The sequence below is a fragment of the Strix aluco genome, chromosome 4 (genome assembly GCF_031877795.1).
Source record: "Strix aluco isolate bStrAlu1 chromosome 4, bStrAlu1.hap1, whole genome shotgun sequence".
In the NCBI taxonomy this organism is placed as follows: domain Eukaryota; kingdom Metazoa; phylum Chordata; class Aves; order Strigiformes; family Strigidae; genus Strix; species Strix aluco.
Genome location: NC_133934.1, coordinates 114,461,286 through 114,483,832, shown reverse-complemented (window position 1 = coordinate 114,483,832; position 22,547 = coordinate 114,461,286). Strand labels below are relative to the sequence as shown.

The window sequence follows — 22,547 nt, the reverse complement described above, 5'->3', positions numbered from 1 at the left end:
GGTGCAGGGAGTTAATTACAGTGGCAAGGAAAATCGTGCAGAAAAGAATACCCTCATTTGGTTGCTGACACGATGGAGGGGCTTTGGAAAGATGGTAGCAGTAGCTGCGGTGAGCACTGCTGATGAAATGTGTGTGGAACCACAGTGTTGGTGAACAGCTTGTTTTTGCATATACCGAATAATGCACTTTGAATCCGTATTGAAACTGTGTTTTGATTGGATCTAAGACTTGTCATGGCTTGTGACTATTATTTTTATTAGCTATTTAAACTGCAGCTGAAATGTGTCAGTTTTATGGCTGTGACTTAATGCTTTCTTGAATGAGGAAAATCAGTGTTTCTTTTATAAAATTCCTGATATGTCTCATGAAACGGACTGGAGTCCATTTACCATCGACTACTTTTTGAGTTCTTTACCACGCCTTTCTGTGTTCTACCTTTCAGTTTTTCTGTTGTAAATAGATTAATCCATTATTCTTAAACATGTAAGAGATGATGCTAGCAATTGATACTTCAAACTTTTGTTATATCGAAGAGAAAAGGCTGCATGGGTGAAATGTGCTGTTGTGTGATGACAGACGTATCCATGGAGAGGATGGTATGTGGAACAAAAAGAATGGTGGTATATTAAGGAGGGGGATGTAGAGAAAATTGTTTTGAATATATGGCAATATTGGTAATAACTTTTTTTCGCTACAGGCAGAGGTTTTCATTGGAAGTAGATGAGATGTGTATTGTTCTGTCACCAAACACTTCAGAAGCTCGTGCAGAAAGGAAGAGGATTTTGCAGAAACATTGTAGCCATGAGGAATGATGTCGGTAATGATTCCAAGCAACAGAAATACCACAAGATGATACTGTTATTGATACAATGTCTGTCTGGCGGGATGAGGAATTGACTGCAGCCAAAATAAGATGATAGATGTAAATAATGAACTGAACAGAGTTCACCCGGATGGGAAGGCTGATCAGTACAGGGGTCCAAGATTTTTAGTCTGCTTCAACATTGGGATACTGGAGCTATTGTTGGGAAAACCCTAAGCAGTGTCATCACCAGAGACTACTTATGGCTGTGGAAGTTAATAAGGGAACTAAAACTGTGTGAGCAAAAGGATGCTTTTTTGAAGGTGAATTGAAAATAGCAAGTCATGAGAGAGGATGGGTGCTGCTTGCTTAGTGTAGGTACAGAGCATAGTGTCTGGGTTTGCCTTTTCAGTTTAATATACTCTCAGAGGAAACATGTTCTGAGAGGAAGTGTGGTGAATGTAGTTGTGCAGTAAATTTAGAAGCACTATTGTGTACAGAAAGCTCCCAGATCCTCATTCAGAGTAAATGGCTTTCTGTGAAATAATTGAGCCTGGAGAAAAGGGAAAATGTCTCCAGTACAAGGAGACTGTAGGGTATACCCCTCTGACATGGTACTTGATGTGAGAAGGCAGCAGCACTAAAATCCAGAGACAGATCTTCCATATGGTTGGGGTTTGAGCCAAGATTTCCCTGTCTTAGTAGACTTGCTAATTGAAAACAGCATCTTGTGTTGTGGTTGGGTCACAGCTCGAGCAAGAGGAGGAGTTCCCTTTCTTAATGAAACGGGGATCTTTGGGGGGCACTCTCAAAGAAAATAGAATAAAATCATATGAATTATGAAAACTACAGAGAGGAAAGACTACCTGCCCTGCTCCACAAAAAGCAACAATCCTGTTGACAGATAAGGGGTACCTGAATAGGAAGCCTATTAAGTACACTGTATAAAGGTAGGACACCTTCATGTGGAGAATTCTTACTTTTGCTCTACTCCTGCCTTTTCCATGGAGGAAGAAAGGAGCAGATCACTGAGGATACTGCTGCAATAAAGGACAGGCAGCATCTGGAGACAGAGGAGCACAGTGGTCTTACCAGACTGGTGTTTGCTCCCAGTATCTGAAGCTGAATTTAGCTGAAATTTGACTGAGTTAAGTCACTGCCTGACAAGACAACTGTGTGTTGGCCAGAACTTTGGTAGGAAAAAAAGCAGATTGCCTTAAAAAAAACTTCTGGTCCTTTTTTGGAGGTACTTCACATGTAATTTGGAGGTTCATTTTTCTGTCTTACTCAACTGATGTGTTCACATACTTATTATACCAAAGAGGATTTGTCTTTTTTAAAAAACAAAAGCATGCTTTTGTTTGCTTGGAAGAGGCCTTCTGAAAAACATTTAGACTCCTCAAAATGTATCACAATATCTCAGAATATCTTGCAGTTATTCTAGATTGGCTAAAATGAATTATCCTTATTTTCCCTGTAAATGGATATGTTCATACCTAATCACTCTGTTCAGTGGTATTGTTAAAGATTTGGTGGTAGGATTTCTCTGATTTTCTTACAGAATAGATTTAATGATGTTTTGTGTCTGAATCAGATAATGTTCCTTTCAAGTGAACTTCTAAAAAATGGAAAGTCATTGAAGAATACAGGCTGTCATTTCACTTCAGGAGAGTCCTAGAGGGCAACAAATTAGTTCTTGCTGATTTTGCTAGAAGAAATGTTTTGAATTCAACTTCAGGAACATTAGTTAAGTCTTTCATGTGAGTATCATCAATCAGAATAGACTTTTAGTAAGTTAGTGGGTGCTTGTAACCAGTTGGAGGGATCAGTGATGTACAGAGATCAAGATTCAATTGCTAGTATATGAAAACACTTCAGTTGCTTGGGAGGAACTTTGTATTCTGTGTAGGATTGTACTGATGTAATTCATTAGTCTGCATGTGCTTTGTGTGTTTGGTTTTTTTAGGTGCTGGAACTTTTTTGTATTTAGGGGAATATAAATATGTTGATGTCCATGCCTCCACAGTGTTGTCAGTGACTTGACCTGTTGCTCCCTGCTGATGACATCACTTAATTGCTTCTGGGATGTGACACATTCATATCATACCCTGAATTGCTTTGCTGATCATCAAAAAGCCTACTTCGAACACTATTTGCAAAGACAGCATTGAAAAGAGGGGGTTTTCCTATACGTTCTGTGTCTTTGCAACTGCCAGAATGCTTCTCAGTGTTTTCACTTTCTGAAGTGTACATATCTTCAAGACTATACACCTTTGTATTCTATTTAAATACAGAGGACATGTTGAAAACTGGTACAAGATTTTTTAAATTATTTTAAATTTTAAATTATCCTAAAACTCAATCCTATGATTCTCAACAGATGTAGAAATAAAAAGCCAGGACTACTGTGGTGTTTTTGCCACCTCAGTTTTAAAAACTTCTTAATGGAGAAGTGTACTACTTCATGAAAAAGAAAATGCTGTAAAATTCGTGCTTAACTTTCAGAAAGGGTTCTTTGTGATAGCTGGAACACATGATTCTCAGCAAAGCACTAAGCAATGCAGTCACTTTCGTAATCTAGTTATATCTGATTTTTCTTGCCCTCTTGTGCCTGTAACTGCTCATGTGGCTTAAGTTCTGGTATTTTGCTTATTGGATTTTCTTTTTCCAATGCAGTAAATTGTGAAATAACACAGATTCATAAACCCAAATCATGAAGAACGTTATCTGTTCCTCATTTTTGTAGCTGATACAGCTGAAAGATTCTGGTTTGGATTAGTACTGTACATCTTACTATTCTATCATCCAGGTAATTTTGAATAATGATAAAGTCTGATTGCTTGACTGGATTTTAAAAAAGAGTGAAAATAGGCTTTGTGTGCATTTGCATGTATGTCAGGCTATATAATCAGCTGGTCCTTCAAAATTTCATTTGTTTCCTTTGAACAGATAATTACTTACCAATTACACAATTTCTTCAAGATATGCTGTCCCATAGGTATTGAGTCTTTTAGAAGTCTCCATCAGAGATTGGAGACTTATAGCCTCAGCAAAATCTGTGTGTGTGCCAGTACCTCTCTTGAGTGCCTCATCCATGGAGTAAGAGGAGGGTCAGGACAGGTAATACCCAGTTCCTGTCAGCTCCTCTTCCTTGGAGAATCCCCCTCAGTATGATAGTAAGAAGATGAGATAGATGGTGAATGCACATCTGAACAAACAGTTGGAACTCCAACTGCAAGCAACTTTCTCTTAATTTTTAAGTGTTTGTTCCTTTGGATGTCACTAGCTGGTAATTCCAGTAGTGATGCTGCGTAACAACTGGTATGGCCAGGGCTGACTTTGGAGAGACTCCCCAGTGGATGGGAGCTGTAGAATCATTCTGCTGAATACGGGATTGTTCCTGAATACCTTTGTGATGGCTCAGAGCTCTGTTTTGGTCACCAGACCACTGCTCTGCTGGAGGCAGGTTCAGATTGTTAGGGCAAGCTGGGGACAATGGCAGGGGCCCGTTCTCACAAGTTCTTTTCTTTTTTATGTATTTAGCTACCTAATCTCTATGAAAACAGGTTTGTCCTTGCTAAAATTTAGTTAGAGTATTTCCTTACTGGTGTTATTAAAGCTGATTTTATTCCCTGCCCCCCTGCTTCCCCTCCACAAGTGTACCAGTTTACTGCTGGATGTTGTCATCTCATCTTGCATTACAGTTCCACTTCCTTGTTACTTGAAAGGAACTGTTGGGGCAAAATAGCATAGCACTTTGGGTCTAGATAAAAATCTAAGCAAATATGAATAAGGTATGCTTGTGATACTTGTGTTGTCATTTACTCATGGTAAATTTAAAATGTGTTGAGTAAAATGTAAAACATGAAAGATCATGTCGGTACGAGTATGTGCATGTACTTGATATGATTTCCTACTTTGATCTTAGTATTATGTTATTTAATAATCCTATGGCAGCAACTCCAGAAGAAACACAAAAAGCTCTTCAAATTTCAGAGGGGAAAAAGTCAAATGTTTTTGCTTGTAAAACATGATGTAACACTCCCCACCTTGCCCTTTCTATTAATTGGATCCTAGTGGACTACAAAAAATTTTATGAAACCTTTGTATTGAGTAATGACTACAAACAAAGTGTCACTGTTACCCGAAGTCCATTCTGTACACAGACTTTTTGTTAAACCGAAATTCCCAATCCAGGGATTTCTGGCTGTCAGCCCAGACACCTCAGATGCAAGTTGTCTTAGGTTCTTAAGATTTTTAGGTTCAGTGTGACAAGTATTGAGAAGACTGAGAAACTTATTTCAGGTACTGAAACTTTTAACTAGATTTGTGTTTATTTTAAATTTTATTCTGCTCTGAGTATCGGTATCATCTGAAAGTCACTTCTGTGCTTTTTTGTAGCGTTTGGGATGGTAATTTTGGCTTCTAAAGCTTCCTGGTTTCATATAACACACTTCACATACTATTTCTGCAGTGCAGGCTTTTTTTAAACAAGCTTTGACATAGTTTAACTTTTTTTCTGTGTACATGTATACATGCATAATGCACATCTCTGTGTGTGTCACTGTTCTCAACAAGAGATCCTGTTTCAGTAGGTCAGCAGATGGTTGAATTTAGTTTCCTTTTGATAATGCTTACGTGAATGCATATAAAGTCTTAACAGGAAGGCAAGAAAAAGTTCACCTGATGGTAGTTTTTTAAAACAAAAAAATTCCATGACTGCATTCTGAGGCTAAAATTAGATTAAAAAAAACCTCTTCAGCTAAGCCAAAATAGGGAAGCTTTTGGTATGCAGGATAACTTCTGCAAGGAAAGATGAAATCTTTCCTTTTGCAGATAAAGATCTGATTGCTTGTGGTTTGGAGTTGGTTCTTCATTTTATGTTCATCTCCTTCTACAGCTGTCTTTCACCATGGGAAACAGCATTCTTGATTTGTCATTTTATGTGGTAACTGAGACATAAATACATTTGTACTAGACTCAGCAGGTTACGAGCAAGACTGATTTCTATGCAGGTAGGCTAGGTTTAGTGTAGATGCTGAAGTGGACACTAGCAAAACAAAGCAAAGCACTTAAATCCATGAGTGGTTCAAGTACACCTTGCTGTCAAAAGATGCAATCCTGGCTCTAGCAGTTTGTTTCCACATTCCTCTTTCTTCTTCCGCCTGTGCTGGCGTGAGTATTCATGTGATGCCATAACAAACCATTTGGATAACTGATACTGTTTAAACTTTTTGTCTAGGTTGGTTTTAATGTGGGTCAGTTTATCCGGTTCATGGAATATCTGGGCCAGAACAAACGAGGTAGGGAAAGTGGATATAAGAATGACAAGAGAAAGGCAGGGCTTCCTCCAGGGCAGAGTTCATCACTGCTGCCAGCTTAAATTGTTTGGGAAATACAAGATGGGTTATACAAAATTATTTTGTAAAACTTAGTGATGTAATAAAAAAATACAAAGACTGTACTTTCAGTCCATAAGGTTAAGGACAGTAGTGGGACTAAAGCTATGATCAGTTTTGAGCTGTGGGGCACAATACACTTTGTTATGAACTACGTGTTTGAATTCAAGCTGCAAAATTCTCTCAAGAAGTCAGCCAGCATACGGATGACCAAGCAGTGCATGGTTAAATTTGAAAGGAGGCACAGGAAGTTTTGGCATTTGTAAAATGGCTGACCACAGTGCCTACTCTGCCCTGAATTCTTCCTTCGCTGAAACCTGGCATGTTTGAGTTTGCTTATGTACATTTTTATAATGTATAGTTTATATACATTAATGTATGTATGTATACAGCTTTATTATGACACTGTTCTTACACTGTCCTATATTACTTAAGTTACATATTTTAAATTCAGTGAGTGAATTCATTCTGCATGATACTCACTTGGGCTTAATGTATAACAGTGTTCTTGTGGTAAGCCTCTGAATAAAATTACTTTAGATATTGGATATTTTAGGAACTTTTTATTGTGTTTACATTTTTTGGTTAATTTAAATCCTGTTTTGCAAATTCAAGCATTGAATGCTAATGGTATTGAACAGTTGTATATATTCCTTGATCACATTCCTTCCATCTTCTGGGGCATGCTTGAGGCCAAGTGGAAGGAGGTGGAAGGTATTAACTTCAAACCTGAGACTCGGTTATGTATATTTAGTGCTTCCTAGCAAAAAAACCTACCCACTTTTTTTTCCCTCTTTTACTTAGCTCCTGGACTCTTTCCCGTGTCAGGATGAACTGAAAAGTGTTAGTAGACATCTAATAGACAAGTTATCGCACCACCGCTGAATGCAGAAGAGGAAAGTGGATTACCAGTGGCATTCTTCCAGCACTGTCCAAATGAACAAAGTCCAGTTTTAGCTGAGAAAAGGGAAGTTGTTGGGATATGTACTCAGGATGCTGGCCTTTGTTTGTGAGAGAGTTGGCATTCAAACTGAAAGGTGATTCTTACCTCTGCAAAGCTTGTACTGAATGTAACTAATTCCATCTGGAAATGGATGGCACATTTAAGCAACACATTCTGTGTGGGTACACAAATCACTTGGCGTGTCACTGTTTTAATGAAATTATTTTCTAAGTGTTTTCTCTTAAATCAGTGGAGCTTTTCGTGTATGGAGAAGAGATCTGCATCCATATGAATTTGGTTATCTTACAATAGCTAGCTTATTTGTGCACAAGGAGGAAAATGAGCACATGCATTGGCTAAGACTGAACTGATCCAACAGCTTGTGTTTGCTGAGGTGGTTTACTGGTGTGGTGTTGCCTGTTTTCCGTGTGCTCTGTTTCTAACTTCATCCAGAGCAGGCTCACTATTCATGTGGGAAGGCATTTTGTTTTTCTGCTTCCTGATGTGTAGCAAGCTGAATCTGTGTAGAGACAAGTTCAAGAAAAGCATCAGGTTATATGCTAGGTTATACCTAGCTAGGGAAGGCAGGCATGGGAGCTTCCTCTTTCTGCATTTGTAAGCCTGTAGATTGGCTCAAGTTGGCTTGTATAATACCAGGAAAGCTGCTGTGTTGTTCTGGCTGTGTCTCCTGTGTTAAGCAGAATTCAACTAGTGATCAGCAGTCTGCAGCTGTGTGAGGCAGACCTGGGCTACGTGCTCTCTAGGGCAGCAATTCCACCTGTACGTCATACCTAGTGTGGGTGTTGTGGTTCCTTTTTGAAAAAAAACCTGATGTCATAGACCACAAATGTCAAAAGGCCTGATTTTTAGAAACCTTGTTCTAAGGCATCAGATGGTTGGAAATCATGCGCTCTGTCATGCTTCCACAATGTTTCAGTCCCATGCCTGTGTCTCACCTTTTCGCATACCCACATCTATAAGCCAGGTTTCCAAACCCTCCCAACTTTTCCTTCTCATGCAGCCAGCGCTTGAATCTTGAGGCACTTGTTACCCCTCACCCCTGTGCCTACAGCAGTTTGCAGCCTTCTCCTTCTGGGCCTGTCCCTCGCTTTCTGCTCCCCAGGATTTGCTTTGCATACTGCATTTATGACTAAAAGGCCAGGTGTGCCTCTCCACTTAGAATCATATCCTCCCCAGTGTCACAGTAACTCCCTCTTCTGCACTCCTCATGCCGGAAATAAACAGGTTGTCAAAGGAGGAGAGAAGAGACTGGAACAGTGCTGCAGCTTCCTTGAAGCACACGCTCTTGCATGGCGCTTACTTGTCCAATTTAACATGCCAGAAGTGTGCTGAGAAAGAAGATAAAAGTTGGGAGCATATAGCAAATATAGGTACACCTGTGACAACACAGAAGAATTTAGCTACGTTTTCACAATATTGAATGGAGTCTAAAAAACTCTAGTATAGACTTTACCTTTGACTCTTTTACCTGTGCATTTGTTTTGGATGGGGGAACACATGTTCAGTTGACAATAGGCAGTTCTTTGTTGTGGTAACTTTCATTTTGTAGTATTAATATTTTAACACTGCTAATATAGGAATAAATTACAATGTTCTTGTTGTACACTTAGCAATGGATCCTTGTTCAAATTTGCTCAGATCTGACTTCCTGAAACATTTTCAAATGCTTAATAAAACAGTAGATGAATGCTAAAACACCTTTTACTACTTCTAGGTACTAGTTTAAACTTGAAAAGTAGGATTGAATGAGAACTACGTAAATTGTATGAAATCAAAATGCAGTTGAAAGCAGTGATGATGGTATAACCTCCAATGGGACTGGCTTATTCTGCCTTCTCAGCCAGTATAATTCAATTTGGGATTTTTACAACAATGCGTAAACAAATCAGCAGGTATGAGAAGTCTTTCTTGGTGTAGTTAAAGGAGCAGATCTAGTCTAGACCAACTCCTACTTGGAAGTTTTCTTAGCTAAAAGTTTGATAGCCATCCTGTTCCTTGTTGCAATTTATCATACTGATTTGTGAATGATTTGGAAAATTACAAATTATTTTGGAAAAAGAAACGTATTTTTGATCTTGATTTAATCCTTCAAATAAAAAGCTATCTTGGAAATGTTTGAGGTTTCAATTTATGAAAATACTATGTGCTGGAGTTTGAGTTTATTTTATCTAAATCACATAATACCTACTGAAAAATCAAGTAACATATTGCTGTTTTTGTTCTTCAGAAATGGAGGAACAGAATGCTGGACCTGGGATTGAAGATTTATAAGAGATTATGGGATTATACATTGAAGAGCCAGCAGGCGGAATGCCTGAGTGACTGAAGAAAATGGGTGCTAATGCATCTAACTACCCTCACTCGTGTTCCCCAAGGGTAGGGGGAAATTCACAGGCACAACAGACATTCATAGGTAACTCTTCGATTACGTTGTCACTTCCATAAACGACTTGCTGGGTTGTGTATGCGCTGGATTTGGTTTGCTTGCAGTAATGTTATGCAGAGCTTTTATTTTCTAGGTCACCAGTTTGAATCCATTCAAGCTCAGTCGTGCATGAAATTTGGTACTGTCCAGTATCTGTTTGGCCTACGTATGCAATGAGTTGATCTGCCATTTGCTAGTAAACAGATGCCAGGTTATTTAAATAAAGTGGAGGTTTTTTTATAATTAAACTGTGCATGCTAGTTTTACCAGTTCAAAAGCAGTTGCTATCTGTTAAAACTATCTATCATTTTCTACTCTTCTTCCTCAGATTTTCTCTGAAACTATTAGGGCATATAAAATTCTTGATCATCAGTATTCATTGTGGTGTTTGCATTGTGTCTAATATAAGTGAATTACTTCCTTATTGCTGGAAGGGATATCTCTGATAATAAGCCTGTTAAAGTAACATACAGTCTTGAAGACAACTTTTTCTCCTCTCCTTTTCCTGTTCTTGTAAATGGGGAATGGGGGTACTTGCCCGAACAGTATTATTTACAAGCAAGGACCTTGATTAACTGGAAACGTGAGTTGAAGTGCCCTTATGAAATTATTTTCTTATCCCAGTCATAACTGGGGTATTACCTGTATGTGCTTTTCAGTCTAGTGCAAAAAGACCTCAGTGTAGATCTAAGCGGTGTCACACTATAAATAATAAATAGTTATGTGATGAATCTAAAAGAAGGCAGTTTTTGAAAAGATAAGTCTTGCTTAAAAAAAAAACCCTAATCCTGACAGTCTGAAGAACAATCTTAGCAGTAAACAACATAAATACTTTATAAACACTTTTCTCCTTCATGCATTGGCTTGCAACACTGAATAAGTAGTTACTGATATTCAGTGTTGCTTCTTTTCTTAATCACTACTGAAAGCACAGTGATATCCTTAGCAGAGGATTTGTGGTTTTTCTTTTGTCTCAGCTTTTGTGATACTCCTGACTTTTGGGGATCTGAGTAGAGGACAGCCTGCAAACTCTTACATGTAAAGACCTGTGCTCTGGGCTAAAAATTCTGCATGTGCTGCCATAGCATGTCAAGGAAGAACTTTTACAGCATGGATATCCAAGATGTTAGTACTAAAAGTCCCCATTGAGGTTTTATATATTTTTCAGTGCTTTATAACTAACAGTAGTAAAAGGTTTCTAAAAATCGCAGCCAAAATGTTATTACGTGTCTTGGTTTTTATCTGCCTCTATATTGAATGAAGGGAAACCCTTACAGACCTGAAAACAGGCAGATTTGAAGAGGGGAGAGTTCCAGAGTCTTCATTAAATTTCCCAGAAACTTTCTACTTGGTATGTGGAAGGTTTTGTTGATGCTCTTCATTACTAAGTTCAAAATAGAAACCCATTATATAGTATGTCATGATAAATTTACTGATCCTTGTTATCTATTGAAAATTGTGGTTGAGACTTTTTGAGGAATGTCTAAAAGTGTGTGGCTGTCTCATCTTAGGCAAGGCAAATAAGTCTTCTGGTTAAAATTCTTGCTGAAATCTTCTGATACTATGGTGGCATTACATGAGCATGTGCTATCTACATTGCAGGCGTACATCTCTTCTTCCTGCTTTGTGGAGTTTGGCGTGCTCTCATCTTGATTCTTGTTTGGATGATTGGTTTGTGTAGCTGTCTCAGTAGAAAACAGATGTATCCTAAAATCATCATTTGTCAGAATAATGATGTTTTAATGTTAAATCAACTTTTACAGGTGTGTTTTGGTTTTTGGTTTTGATTTTACTGTAGAAGGCATTAGATCTATTCACTGCCCTAAAGTAGAACTGGAAATATGGCGACTAGAGTTATAATAGCTGCATAATATATATTAGTTGCCTTATTCCTGGAAACTGGATTCAGGCCTATGGGTTTGTTTTAGACATGCTGCTTTACCACTAAAGTGCTGCACCATATTACGCTGTAAATGTCTGATGAATATTAAAAGCTGAGAACTCGTCTGGCAAAGCACAGTAGTTTTCAAAGAATGAGCTCCCATTGTTGGTTGACTTAATGCTGAGTTTGGGTACAGTTTATGAAGAGGAGATAAATCAGTAAAGATAATGCAGTGCTCTTACTGTAAAAAATACTTTTGTTTTAGCAAAGGCATAACTAGTCATCTCCTTGCTGTTTTGTCTACAGCATTCAAGAGGAGGATTTCACACCATTTTCTAGGGTGGTACATCTGTTCAAGATGTTTATTTTTAAATAGAGCTCTATAATTAGATTTCAAAATGTGTGGGCATGCAGAGGACTAGACAAGATCCCATCACTGTCAAGTGCCCAAGTAGTTTCTCTTGGCAGTCATCTGTTTCCTGTAAATATTTTATCTGTTCATAGATATGGTCTAGGGGCATGAAGTAACTATTGCTTTTTGACAGCATTTAGTAGATCGGTGCCTTTTAGTATAGAAGTGGGGAATAAATTTCTGTTTCCTACTTCTAATGCTGCTGTCTTATGAAGGCATACAGGCAGGTCAAAAAGGAGCTCTTCAAAATTCTTTCTTTGAGGGATATGGAGCCACCAGCTGTTGTGAACCTAATGGAGCTATGCTGGTGCATCTCTGCTTCTGCCTCTGTCAAAAAGCAGTTGTGTGGTGGCACTTCTATAGCAATGTTTTATCTATTTGTAAGGGTTAATAGCACTGTTTGCAGTACTTCTGAAGTTAAATCTTGTAAGTAGCTCGGGGTACCCAAAGGTTTGAATGCTGTTTCAGTATCTCGTGGTGATTCAGTGCACGTAATACCTCATGGCAGCCTTCAGGGAAGAAAGAAATTGAGACTTGTGGTGTCCTAGTTTTTCTTGAGCAGAATGTAAGAGGGTATTCTGCATACTCAAATCTGCCATTAGAATCCAAAATCCTTCAAATAGAAATTAGCTGGCATATTCTCTTGGAGCAGAATCTATCATTATAGAGTGACCAAAGTGTAGTTATACTTTTATTGTGAAATGTGATCGATACTCTTTAAATGGAGCAGGAATTCTAGGCTTGCCTCTATCAGCAGGAGACTGAATCTCTACTTTTCCATTGTAATGCCTAGTATTGTATGTGGAAGGAATTTTTATGGTGAATTTTACAGCACAACCTCTTTGTTGAAGTTGTCTTGAGTTGCTGCTGTTCTCTTCGTTTAAATTGATATTTTTTTACTGCCTTAAAATTTCAATATGATTAATAACATGTTGCCTGATTAATGTAGCATGGATGAAATGGCTAGAGGGCTTTCGTCAAAGCAAAGTTCCTTCCCAAAGTTTTTACTAATAGAGGGATCATAAAACCATTGTATTGCACGATTTGGGGGAGTTTTAATTAGCTTGGCATAAAAGCCAGCATATAAGTTTACTTAGAATTATTGAGATTTAAATAATAAAGCAATTTACAGAAATCTGATTGCTACAGTTGCTGTGCTCTCAAATACAACTTTGAATTGCTCTTACGTCTTTCAAAGTTCAAGAAACACTTACCTGAAATAACGTGGTAACTAAAAGCACTGTGTGTTGACAGACTGGCCCATAACTTCACTGTCAAAATAGTATCACATCAAATCTACCTGAAACAAATGGAACTGTGAGAGACCAATGATAGAACAAGTTATAAAAGGCCCCAAAAACTCTGGTGGTTGGATGTGCTTTGATCTTAAAGATCAAAAAACCACAACAAGCAGTGAAGCTACACAAGTGTACTAATGGAAACATGTTAACTATTCCTAACAGAAAATGGACAAATACTATTTCAGATGAAGCTGTGATTGTTATTAATTTGTATACCATTTGCAAGTGTGTTTTTCTGGTTTATTCTTTTGTCTGGAAGCACTAGTTGGGTTTGTGTACCTCTTTTTTCCCTTTTCCTGTCATGTCTGAGGTTTTTCATCTGGCTTAGAGTGGAAATTCTGTAAGTAAACTTAAATTAGAAAATAACCCTTTAACATGATAATCATGCTTCTGTTTAAACTATAGTTTTTAGCTACTTCTTTATTAAAAACATTACTTCAGTTTTCCATTCCTTCTAGAAATGTAGACTCTAATTCTTCTTTTTCTTACTAAATTGCTATCAGTGTTACTGTATATGCACCTAGATTCAAACTGACAGCAAAGGTTCACTTAGAACAGGTCAGGTAATGTTGACAGACACTGTCACAACAGTGACAGATAATGTTGAGGGGAATCCATTTTTCATTTCGTGACATGTTTGGTTCATAACATAACTTCCTTATAAATGACTTTTGAGGGGAAAAATGATTATATGTGTATTGTATAATGCCCTGTTCAAAGGACATCTTTAATAATACAGTAAAACTTACATTCCCCATAATCTTTTAAATTGTACATACAAATTAGCATCTATAGTTCTGTGGAAAAGAGATCATTTTATGTGTTTTGCTTTTGGCATTACTTGGTTATCACACAGAGGATTTTTACTTTATTGTTAAATTTGCATTGAAAATTAATTCATCGTCCTCAATTTCCTTGAATGTTTTGGTACTGTGTTCTCTTTTTTCCTTTTTTTTTTTCCTTGTGACTATGATAACTGTCTGATGACAGGTGTCCTTTTCTTGTTGAAATGACACTTAATGCTAGAAGAATAGAATTTGAAAAACACTTAAAGGGGGAGGGGGAAGGTGCTACTATTTCACTGAGGTCATAGAAATTTTTTAAAAAGCTGTATTTTTCGCTTCCTATAGTTAATACAATGACACTTGTAATGTTATGACCACAGTGTTTTCTTCCTGCTTAGATAAGTTTGCAATGTGCTACATTAACGGGCACGGCTTGGTTCTTAAAATTGAATACATTTTATAGTTTTTTTTCTCCCCCCCCCCCCCCCCCCCCCCCCCAACTTTGTAGATGCAAAAAAAAAAAAAAATTTTGTTAATGGCCAGAAAGGACTTCAGTCAGGTGTCTAACTTGCTGAATTATCTCATCTAAGGAGAAGGAAAAACTGTGTAACTTAAAGACACTGATGGAATGTTTAGGTGTTATGGACCTTCCTTTTAAATTTAAAGAATAAATGTGTTCTTTTTTTTTTTTTTGCCTTCAGGGACATCATCCTACTCTCATCAAGGTTATGGCTGTGAATCAAAGCTGTATAGCCTTGACCATGGCCATGAGAAACCTCAAGACAAGAAAAAGAAAACCTCTGGCCTTGCCACCCTCAAAAAGAAATTCATTAAGCGTCGGAAATCTAGCCGATCTGCTGATCATGCCAAGCAGATGCGCGAACTTCTCTCAGGCTGGGATGTCAGAGATGTTAATGCATTAGTAGAAGAATATGAAGGGACATCAGCCTTAAAGGAACTTTATCTACAAGCTAACTTGGCAAGACCGGAAGCAAGGACACTACAAAAAGACATGGCTGAACTTTATCAGTACAAATATTGTACTGATGTAGACTTAATATTTCAGGAAACTTGTTTTCCTGTGCATCGTGCGATATTGGCAGCAAGATGTCCATTTTTTAAGACACTGCTTTCTTCCTCACCAGAGTACGGTGCAGAAATAATAATGGATATTAACACAGCTGGCATAGATATGCCTATGTTTTCTGCTTTGTTACACTACCTTTATACGGGCGAGTTTGGGATGGAGGATTCAAGATTCCAAAATGTTGATATCCTTGTGCAGCTTAGTGAAGAATTTGGAACACCAAATTCCTTAGATGTTGACATGCGCGCCCTGTTTGATTACATGTGCTACTACGATGTGGTTCTTAGCTTTTCATCCAACTCTGAATTAGTTGAAACTTTTGGTGGAAGTCAGAACTGTCTAGATGAAGAGCTCAGAGCTCACAAAGCTGTTATTTCGTCACGATCTCCGTTTTTTCGTCACTTGCTGCAGAGGAGGATACGAACTGGTGAAGAAATCACAGACCGAACTCTACGAACTCCAACTCGAATTATATTGGATGAATCTATCATACCAAAAAAATATGCTAAGGTCATTTTGAACTGTATGTATACAGATGTGGTGGACCTCTCAGTTTTGCACTCTAGCCCTTCAGTGGGCAGTTTAAGTGAAGTTCAGGCTCTCGTAGCAGGAAAACTAAACATGACTAGGGCTGAAGAAGCTATGGAGCTTTATCACATAGCACTGTTTTTGGAGTTTAACATGCTTGCACAAGGTATGTAATACTGTCCTTGCTGTAGAATATATGACCTTATTAGAACTTTTTTTAGCTGTTTTGCAGTGTAAGTATGCCTATTGAGTCTTGCTATCAGTGGCTGACAACCCCTTTAAGAAAGGGAATTTATTTTCCATCTATAAGTTGTATATAATGCATCTGTGTTTCCTAGGGGCAGAAGAAAAGCCATATGAGAGCTTTTAACTGTATTGACCATCATTATTGAAGCATGCTGTTTATGTCAAATATGTATAACTGGTCTTGATATTTCTAATCTTTATCTACTTTTATCTATAATCCATTTTTTGGGTGTGACAGGGAGGATACAAGAGATCCTTGTTGAGAGGTGGAAATATTTAGACTTATTCTGAAGTATCCCTGTATGTTGACAAGGCTGTAAACTTGAATGATTATTTCTGTAGTTTGTCAAAGGGAGTACACCAAGCCTGCAATCTTGCTGTTTGAAGGTAAATTTAATGGCTTAATTGCACCAGTCCTAGGTCTTTAATATCTACTTCTTGATGTACAGAACTGAAGGCAGAGGCAGGCAGTATTTTCAGACTTAGTATAGAAAGTTTCACTTCTGTCCATTATTCCTGAAGATCACTCAAATCTTGTTAACATACTTCCTTCACATGGAGGCTGACCAGAGTTATTGCAGTCTCTGGCGAGGTGATCAGTGAACTAATAATACCTCTTGTGGTGGCAGGAGCTTGTTTGCTGTTTCATCTGTTGGTGTTTGAACTATTTAGTGGCCATATTACACATAATAGGATATGATAATTGCCATAATTACCTTGCTGGTGAGTGATGAGAATTTTACTTTTGAGCTAAGGAATGGAGAATGGAATTCATTGAGAACACCAATATAATTTGTTTAAGCTAGTTTAATTTTTTTAAGAAAATAACTTTTTACAGTAGATCTGTATATCCATAACTTCTGGCTATCAAATGAAATTGACAAGATTGAAATCTTTTATATTATAAACTATCAAGTAGACTTCAGTAAAATAGGAAACTTAAGGAGTGGGCAGGAAAAAGCAGGTATAAGCACTGCAGGAAGAGATCATACTTATAATGGGTTCTCCTAATAGTTATATCAAACTGAGTGATGAAGATATGGGAAACTAATCAGAACTATTGTATCTTCTGTAGAGGTTGGTATTAGGAAACTAATTTTCAGATGATGCTGAAAGTTGAAATAATCCTACTGCAATAAAACTGGCAGAAAACAAAGATGATGAGTTTTTTGAGATATGCCACTACAGGAATGTGAATGAGATGTTCATAGCCTCAGGATTACTGAATTGTAGAGCAGCCCAGGTTGGAAGGGGCCTTGAGAGATCATCTGGCCCAAGCTTTTGTTGGAAAGGGAGCCTAGATGAGATTATCTAGTGCCCTGTCCAATCACATCTTGAAAACCTCGAGTGATGGGGACTATACCATGTTCCTGGGGAGGTTGTTCCAGTGATTGTTGTCACTGTAAAAGATGTCTTACATCAAGATGTCTTCTGGTGCAATTTGTACCTGTTGCCCCTTGTTCTCTCCATGTGGCTCCCTGTGAAGAGGGAGCCTCCATCCTCTTTGTAGCTGCCCTTTAGCTACTGAAATACTGTGATGAGGTCCCCCCAAGCCTTCGCTTCTGAAGGAGTTAGATCTTTTCTCCCTGGCTAGCTTCTTCAGCCCTTTGATCATCTTCGTGGCACTCCTTTGGACCCTCTTCAGTTTGTCTGCATCTTTCTTGATTTTGTTGCTGTTCCCCTCTAAGTACACCTAAGAACTTAATGTTGAATGGAATGCAGAAGTGGCAAAATTTTTACTGTAGTTAACTACATTGTTACATTCATTCCTATACAATATTTGCAAGTTTCAGTACTTGAGAACGGGACAGCTTGGTAAATCAGCTGAAAGCAAGAAAGGAAAATAAATTGAAATTAAAACCAGTGATATAAGTATATAGTTTCTCACTTTTGGTGCATGTACATATACAAGTGCTAAAAGGATTTAGTGTGCTCAGGGAATACTAGTGAGGGAATTAAACTGTGGATGAAGCCCTCAGTAAGACACTGAATAATTATGTCTTTTTTTCATAAATGAACAGGGTGTAATTCTTTCCCTCAGATTGGAAACCTAGACTGGAACAACTATGATCTGGAGGTGCTCTGATGAAGCAGTGTAAGTTGTATCAAAGCAGATAAGGAAGGATAGAAGACTTCAAAGGGAAACTTAAGCAGATTTATAGATAGGAAAATGGCTTTTTTTTTTAGGTGCTAGTAAATGCTGAAAACCAGAACTGTTTTATTTGATGCTGAATTTCATTATTTCTGCTCACTCTAAGTTGAGCATGCTTGGATCAGTGTGTCCTAAACCAGCAGTCTTTTCAGTAATGCACTACAGACCAGTTCTGCAGATATTCTTTGAGTCTCAGTGGTAACAAGATCTTAACTTTTCCCAACAGTACCTCTAGGGGAGGGAAAAGAAAGGCAGCAGCAGGAGCTGCACTGGGCTTGCAGCACCTTGGCAGCATGGGGTGGCTGGAACCAGTGAGTGCAGCAGTGTGGGCTCGGTCTTGATGGCCCTCTGGATGAACCAGAGCTGTAGCGTTTTGAGGGGTGGTCTTTGGGAGGAGGTAGAGGGATGCAGTGGCCTTCAGAGGTCTTTTCTTTCCCTGGTAAATCTGTGTCTGACCACGAAAGTGGTGAGCTGTGGGGTGGGGAGGTTGTTCTACACAGGGGAGAAATACAGTAAAATCAGGCAAGGGTTGAAATTTATTATATTAACCAATACTAGCAAATGTAGATTTGGCATCCCTTCAGATACTGAAATTCTAGATGTTAACTTGAACTAATTAGGATTTTATAAATCGGTTCTGTGTTCCCTAGCTACAGGAGAGAGCAGTAAGCAGTCTGTAGAAAATCTGTATATGCCAGTGAAGTCAATATCTAATAGCTTCATGCTCAATTTGCTGAGTTCATGTTTAGGTCATTGGTACTGTGCTGACACTGAAGAATTGTTCTGGTATAATCTTATAATCAAAATTGAAAGGAAGCTTATTTGATCAGGGAAAACTATATGCCTGCACTTGACTAACAGATCACTTAACGATGTATGTGTTTTAGTAGTGACGACTGTTCTTGTTTCGGCACTTAACAGTAACACCATGTCCTCCCTTGTTGTAATACTTAACATGAGGTAGATGAGAGATCTTTGTTTCAGCAGTGTCCCTCCCATTCCCTGATTCGTAGCTAGCATGCTTCTGTGCTGGACACTGTCACTCAAATATCTGACTTCTAGATGTTATGCAGAGCAATGCTAGAAGAGACAGGATTGCATAGGTTGGTGACCACTGAGCAAGCAGTTCTCATGAAATCTTTTAGCTTGGTCCTCTGATAGCACTTTTCTACCCTGTTGTGCTGCAGGTGTCCAGTTTTGCCCAAGTTCTGACCAATCCTGTCAGTTGGCTTTCACAGTAGCTAATGTTTCAAGTTTCTTCTCTAGATTTCCACACCCCCTGGCTCAAGTTTTTTGATTCAGTTCACTCATGCTAGCCAATTGCAAACTTACTAAAGCTTGTCTCCGTGGTTTCCTGGAAAATATTTTGGGCTCATTATATGTAAGTCTGGATACTCTTTCCAACTCATTTTGCTCATTTTTACTCAGTTCTGGCTGGGTATTTGTAACGAAGTGTCAAGTGAAATTGATGTATTTTAAAGCCTTCTGATCAACTGTTTTTATTTTCAACAGATTTTAGTTTGATTTGTCTTCAGGGACCTTTCTAAGTATCCAGATGTTGTAATTTTTCTTCAGTTTCAGCAGATGATTCAGCTTTGACTCTTTCCATGGAAATCTTTCCATTCCTAACACAGCGATACTCCTTTTTCTGACTGTTGTATTTTAATAGATGGTTTCCCTATGATGAAGTCAGTGATAGTATGGGTATATGCTATGAATCTTTACTGTCCAAGTTAACCAAGACTACTTTATTTAGAATTTACTCTGCCTTTAACTTGATTTGTTTCAGCTGGTGGATGTCACTTACCTTCTGAGAGAAACTGAATTGGATCTTTGAATGAACTAATTTGAATAATGAACTAATCAGCAAGCATCTCATCTATAGAGCTGATCTTACTGAAACCTGTTTGTACCTAACAGGACGAAGGCTACTATTAGGGCTGCTGCAGTATTTGTTAACTATCAAAAAGTGAAGTGCTTTCACAGAGGCTGTGAGGATTAGAGCTCTCTCCAGGAGGTTCAAGCACATCCCTTAGTGGCACGTTTCTATGCTCTGCCTGCTTATTTCTACACTCTGCTCCTGCTTTTGTGTCTTCATGCTACCTTGCAGCTCTCTGTCAGCGTTACTGATGCGATTGTTTTAACACATTAACTCACAAGGATGAGATTTAAAATCACTTATCCCTTCCTCTTCTGTAACACAGTTATTAAAACCAGATCAGTTCCCTAGTCCTGTTCATCACGTGTTGTTAAAATAATCCTCCCTTCCGGTCTTACTGTGCTGCCACATCCACTGCTGTTGCAGTGTGACTTCAGGTATCTTAATTTTATTAGATAGCTATATTAAATATATGAATCCTCCTGTGCATCTTGGCCCGTTGCTCACTGTCATGAATAGTTTCACTGAGGTGGTGGTACAATATGTTTTTCTGTTACAGGTTTTTGGATACTGGGACCCTATTAAATAGTTTTGCCTGGGAATCTTTTCTGCCTGCTGATTCCAAAAAGTTTTCTGAAGTAAAATTGACAAAAAAAACCCCTTAATTTCAGACTTTTTGCTTTCCTTTTATTTTTAGGTGTTGACTTTACCCTTGACAAGAATAAGAACTGAGAAACTGTATTTCAAAGCCATATTCAGTAGTGCAGCCTTTGATCTAAAGGCAGATATTGCCTGACATCAAAAGTACCCTTGATCTCAGCAGGACTGAAATGCCAGGAAGCCCACAGTAGCAGTATTAAATACACACAAACGTATTGTGGGAAGATTAGAGCAAGTGTGTCAGTTATAAATTGGTGCAGTAGGAATGCTCAAAGGAGCTAGTCTGGCACTTATAACTCTAAAATAAATGATTAAGTAAATATTAACATAAATCTGACCTATTATCTCCTTATAATCCTTCTCACTTGTACTCAAACCTGAAATTACTGCTTAGGTTTTATATTAGGAAGATGAAGACTGGAGAAAAAAGGAAGTGGAAAAAGATCCTCCTTAGAGCAGTTGCATTCCATGGTTATATGCAAGGATAAAGAATTTGACTGAGTTGTGCAACTGGGCACATAAAATTTGTTTGCACTGTCATAGTTTGCGGAGAAACAGATCTGATTAGTGTTTTCAGGTTTTTCTTTCAGCCACCTGTGTTCTAGGAAGTATACGGCTTAAATACTGAACAGTGATGGCTGGTGACGGTCCCTCTAAACATCAGCTCTTCCTCCCTCAGCCCTTCATTGTTCTCATGTTAAGTTCTTCCCTCTGGTTTGTTATGGTTGAGTTGGCAGCTTTTTGTTTCTGACCACGATTGTGTTCTGTTTAAGCTGGATTAGCTATGCTGCCTGCTGCTGCTGAACGTACTTGGTAAGGCATGCTGAAGCCCAGGCAAGGGCCATTATCAACTGATAGCTGCAAGAAGCCAAAGACGTAGGTGCAGATTTCAGACTTCCTAAATGAATGCGTTTTGCATGTGGCAGGAACAGAAGAGTAAATTAATTTGCATTGTTTGGGAGAGAAAAAATTAAAGAGCTTTTGCCACAAATACCGAATGCTTTAAACATGTAACAATTAGCTTATGTTTCTGGCTAAACTTACAACTTCAGAAATCCAGCTGTTAATATCTTAGAATGTTTAACAGCTTTATAACTGCCATACTGTAAATTAAAATATTTTTAAATAACTCAAGTTGCATTGTTTTTGTCTGCTCCCTAAGTTAATATTTCAAATGGCTGGCTAATATGCTGTATTGGATTCGATGTAACTTACGAGTTTTCACTGTGGAAGGATGGTTAGCATAACACAAAATGCTGCCTGGCCTAACCTTCAGATCATATTTTATTTTTGCTTTAACAGTTAATCTGAAGTGCTATAAAGTCATCAGCTTTGTATTTGAATAAAACAAAAAACACTACATACTTTAACAGTGCCATAATATGCGTACTCTGAATTCAGCCTTTCAAGGATGGGAGTACATGAATGTTTTAAATTTTTGTGCTTAGAACAATCAGGAAGGGATTAAAAATAGCTCAAAAGAGGTACTGAGCTTAGCAATAGACTTCAGCAGTGTTGACCGCTAATGCCTGTTGAGCCCTTTATCTCCAGTGCTATGTAGATCTTTTCTGCAAAACGTTCTCATAGTTTTGTACCTTCACATAACCAAAACTTGTGTGCTTCAGTGTTTTAAAATGTGGAAAATAATGCACCTGCAAGTTACAGGCTTGGCATCAGTTAATAGTTAACTTAATCTCCCTTTAAAGACTTTTTTTTTTTAAACAATTTAGGGAGGAGATGGAGAAGAAAAGCACTTCAAGACAGTAGAAATCTGTAGCAATCCTTTAAGACAGAGAATACGGTGCTTCCAGGAGGCAATAAATGTTAATAAACTTGGAAAGACAGCCTACATCCAGAAGATGGATGTTGAATGAGATCACTTGTTCACAATACAGTTATAGGAAAGTAGGGGATGTTGCAGTTACTGCTTATGTGATAACCAGTTAGAAAGATGTAGTCTGGTTTGTGTGATGTAAGTCTTCAGACTTGCTCTTACTGTATTTGTAACTGATATTTTGCCTACA

General features: G+C 38.1%; 1 protein-coding gene across 5 annotated transcripts in view; it reads left to right on the top strand.

The window, feature by feature from the left end:
* Nucleotides 1–22,547, top strand: part of BTBD7 (BTB domain containing 7) — a 51,004-nt gene that overhangs the window by 9,373 nt on the left and 19,084 nt on the right. For 3 of the 5 annotated variants that reach the window (XR_012623330.1, XM_074824995.1, XM_074824992.1), the window contains exons 2-4: nucleotides 7,007–7,239; nucleotides 9,394–9,579; nucleotides 14,673–15,752. Coding sequence is in view for 4 of the 5 variants with exons in the window: in XM_074824995.1 (XP_074681096.1) it covers nucleotides 9,498–9,579; nucleotides 14,673–15,752 (1,162 nt within the window). In the remaining variant the exon portion in view is untranslated. Of the gene's footprint in view, nucleotides 1–2,402; nucleotides 2,564–7,006; nucleotides 7,240–9,393; nucleotides 9,580–14,672; nucleotides 15,753–22,547 lie in introns of those variants that run through there. The other 2 variants (XM_074824993.1, XM_074824994.1) reach the window with 2 other exon arrangements.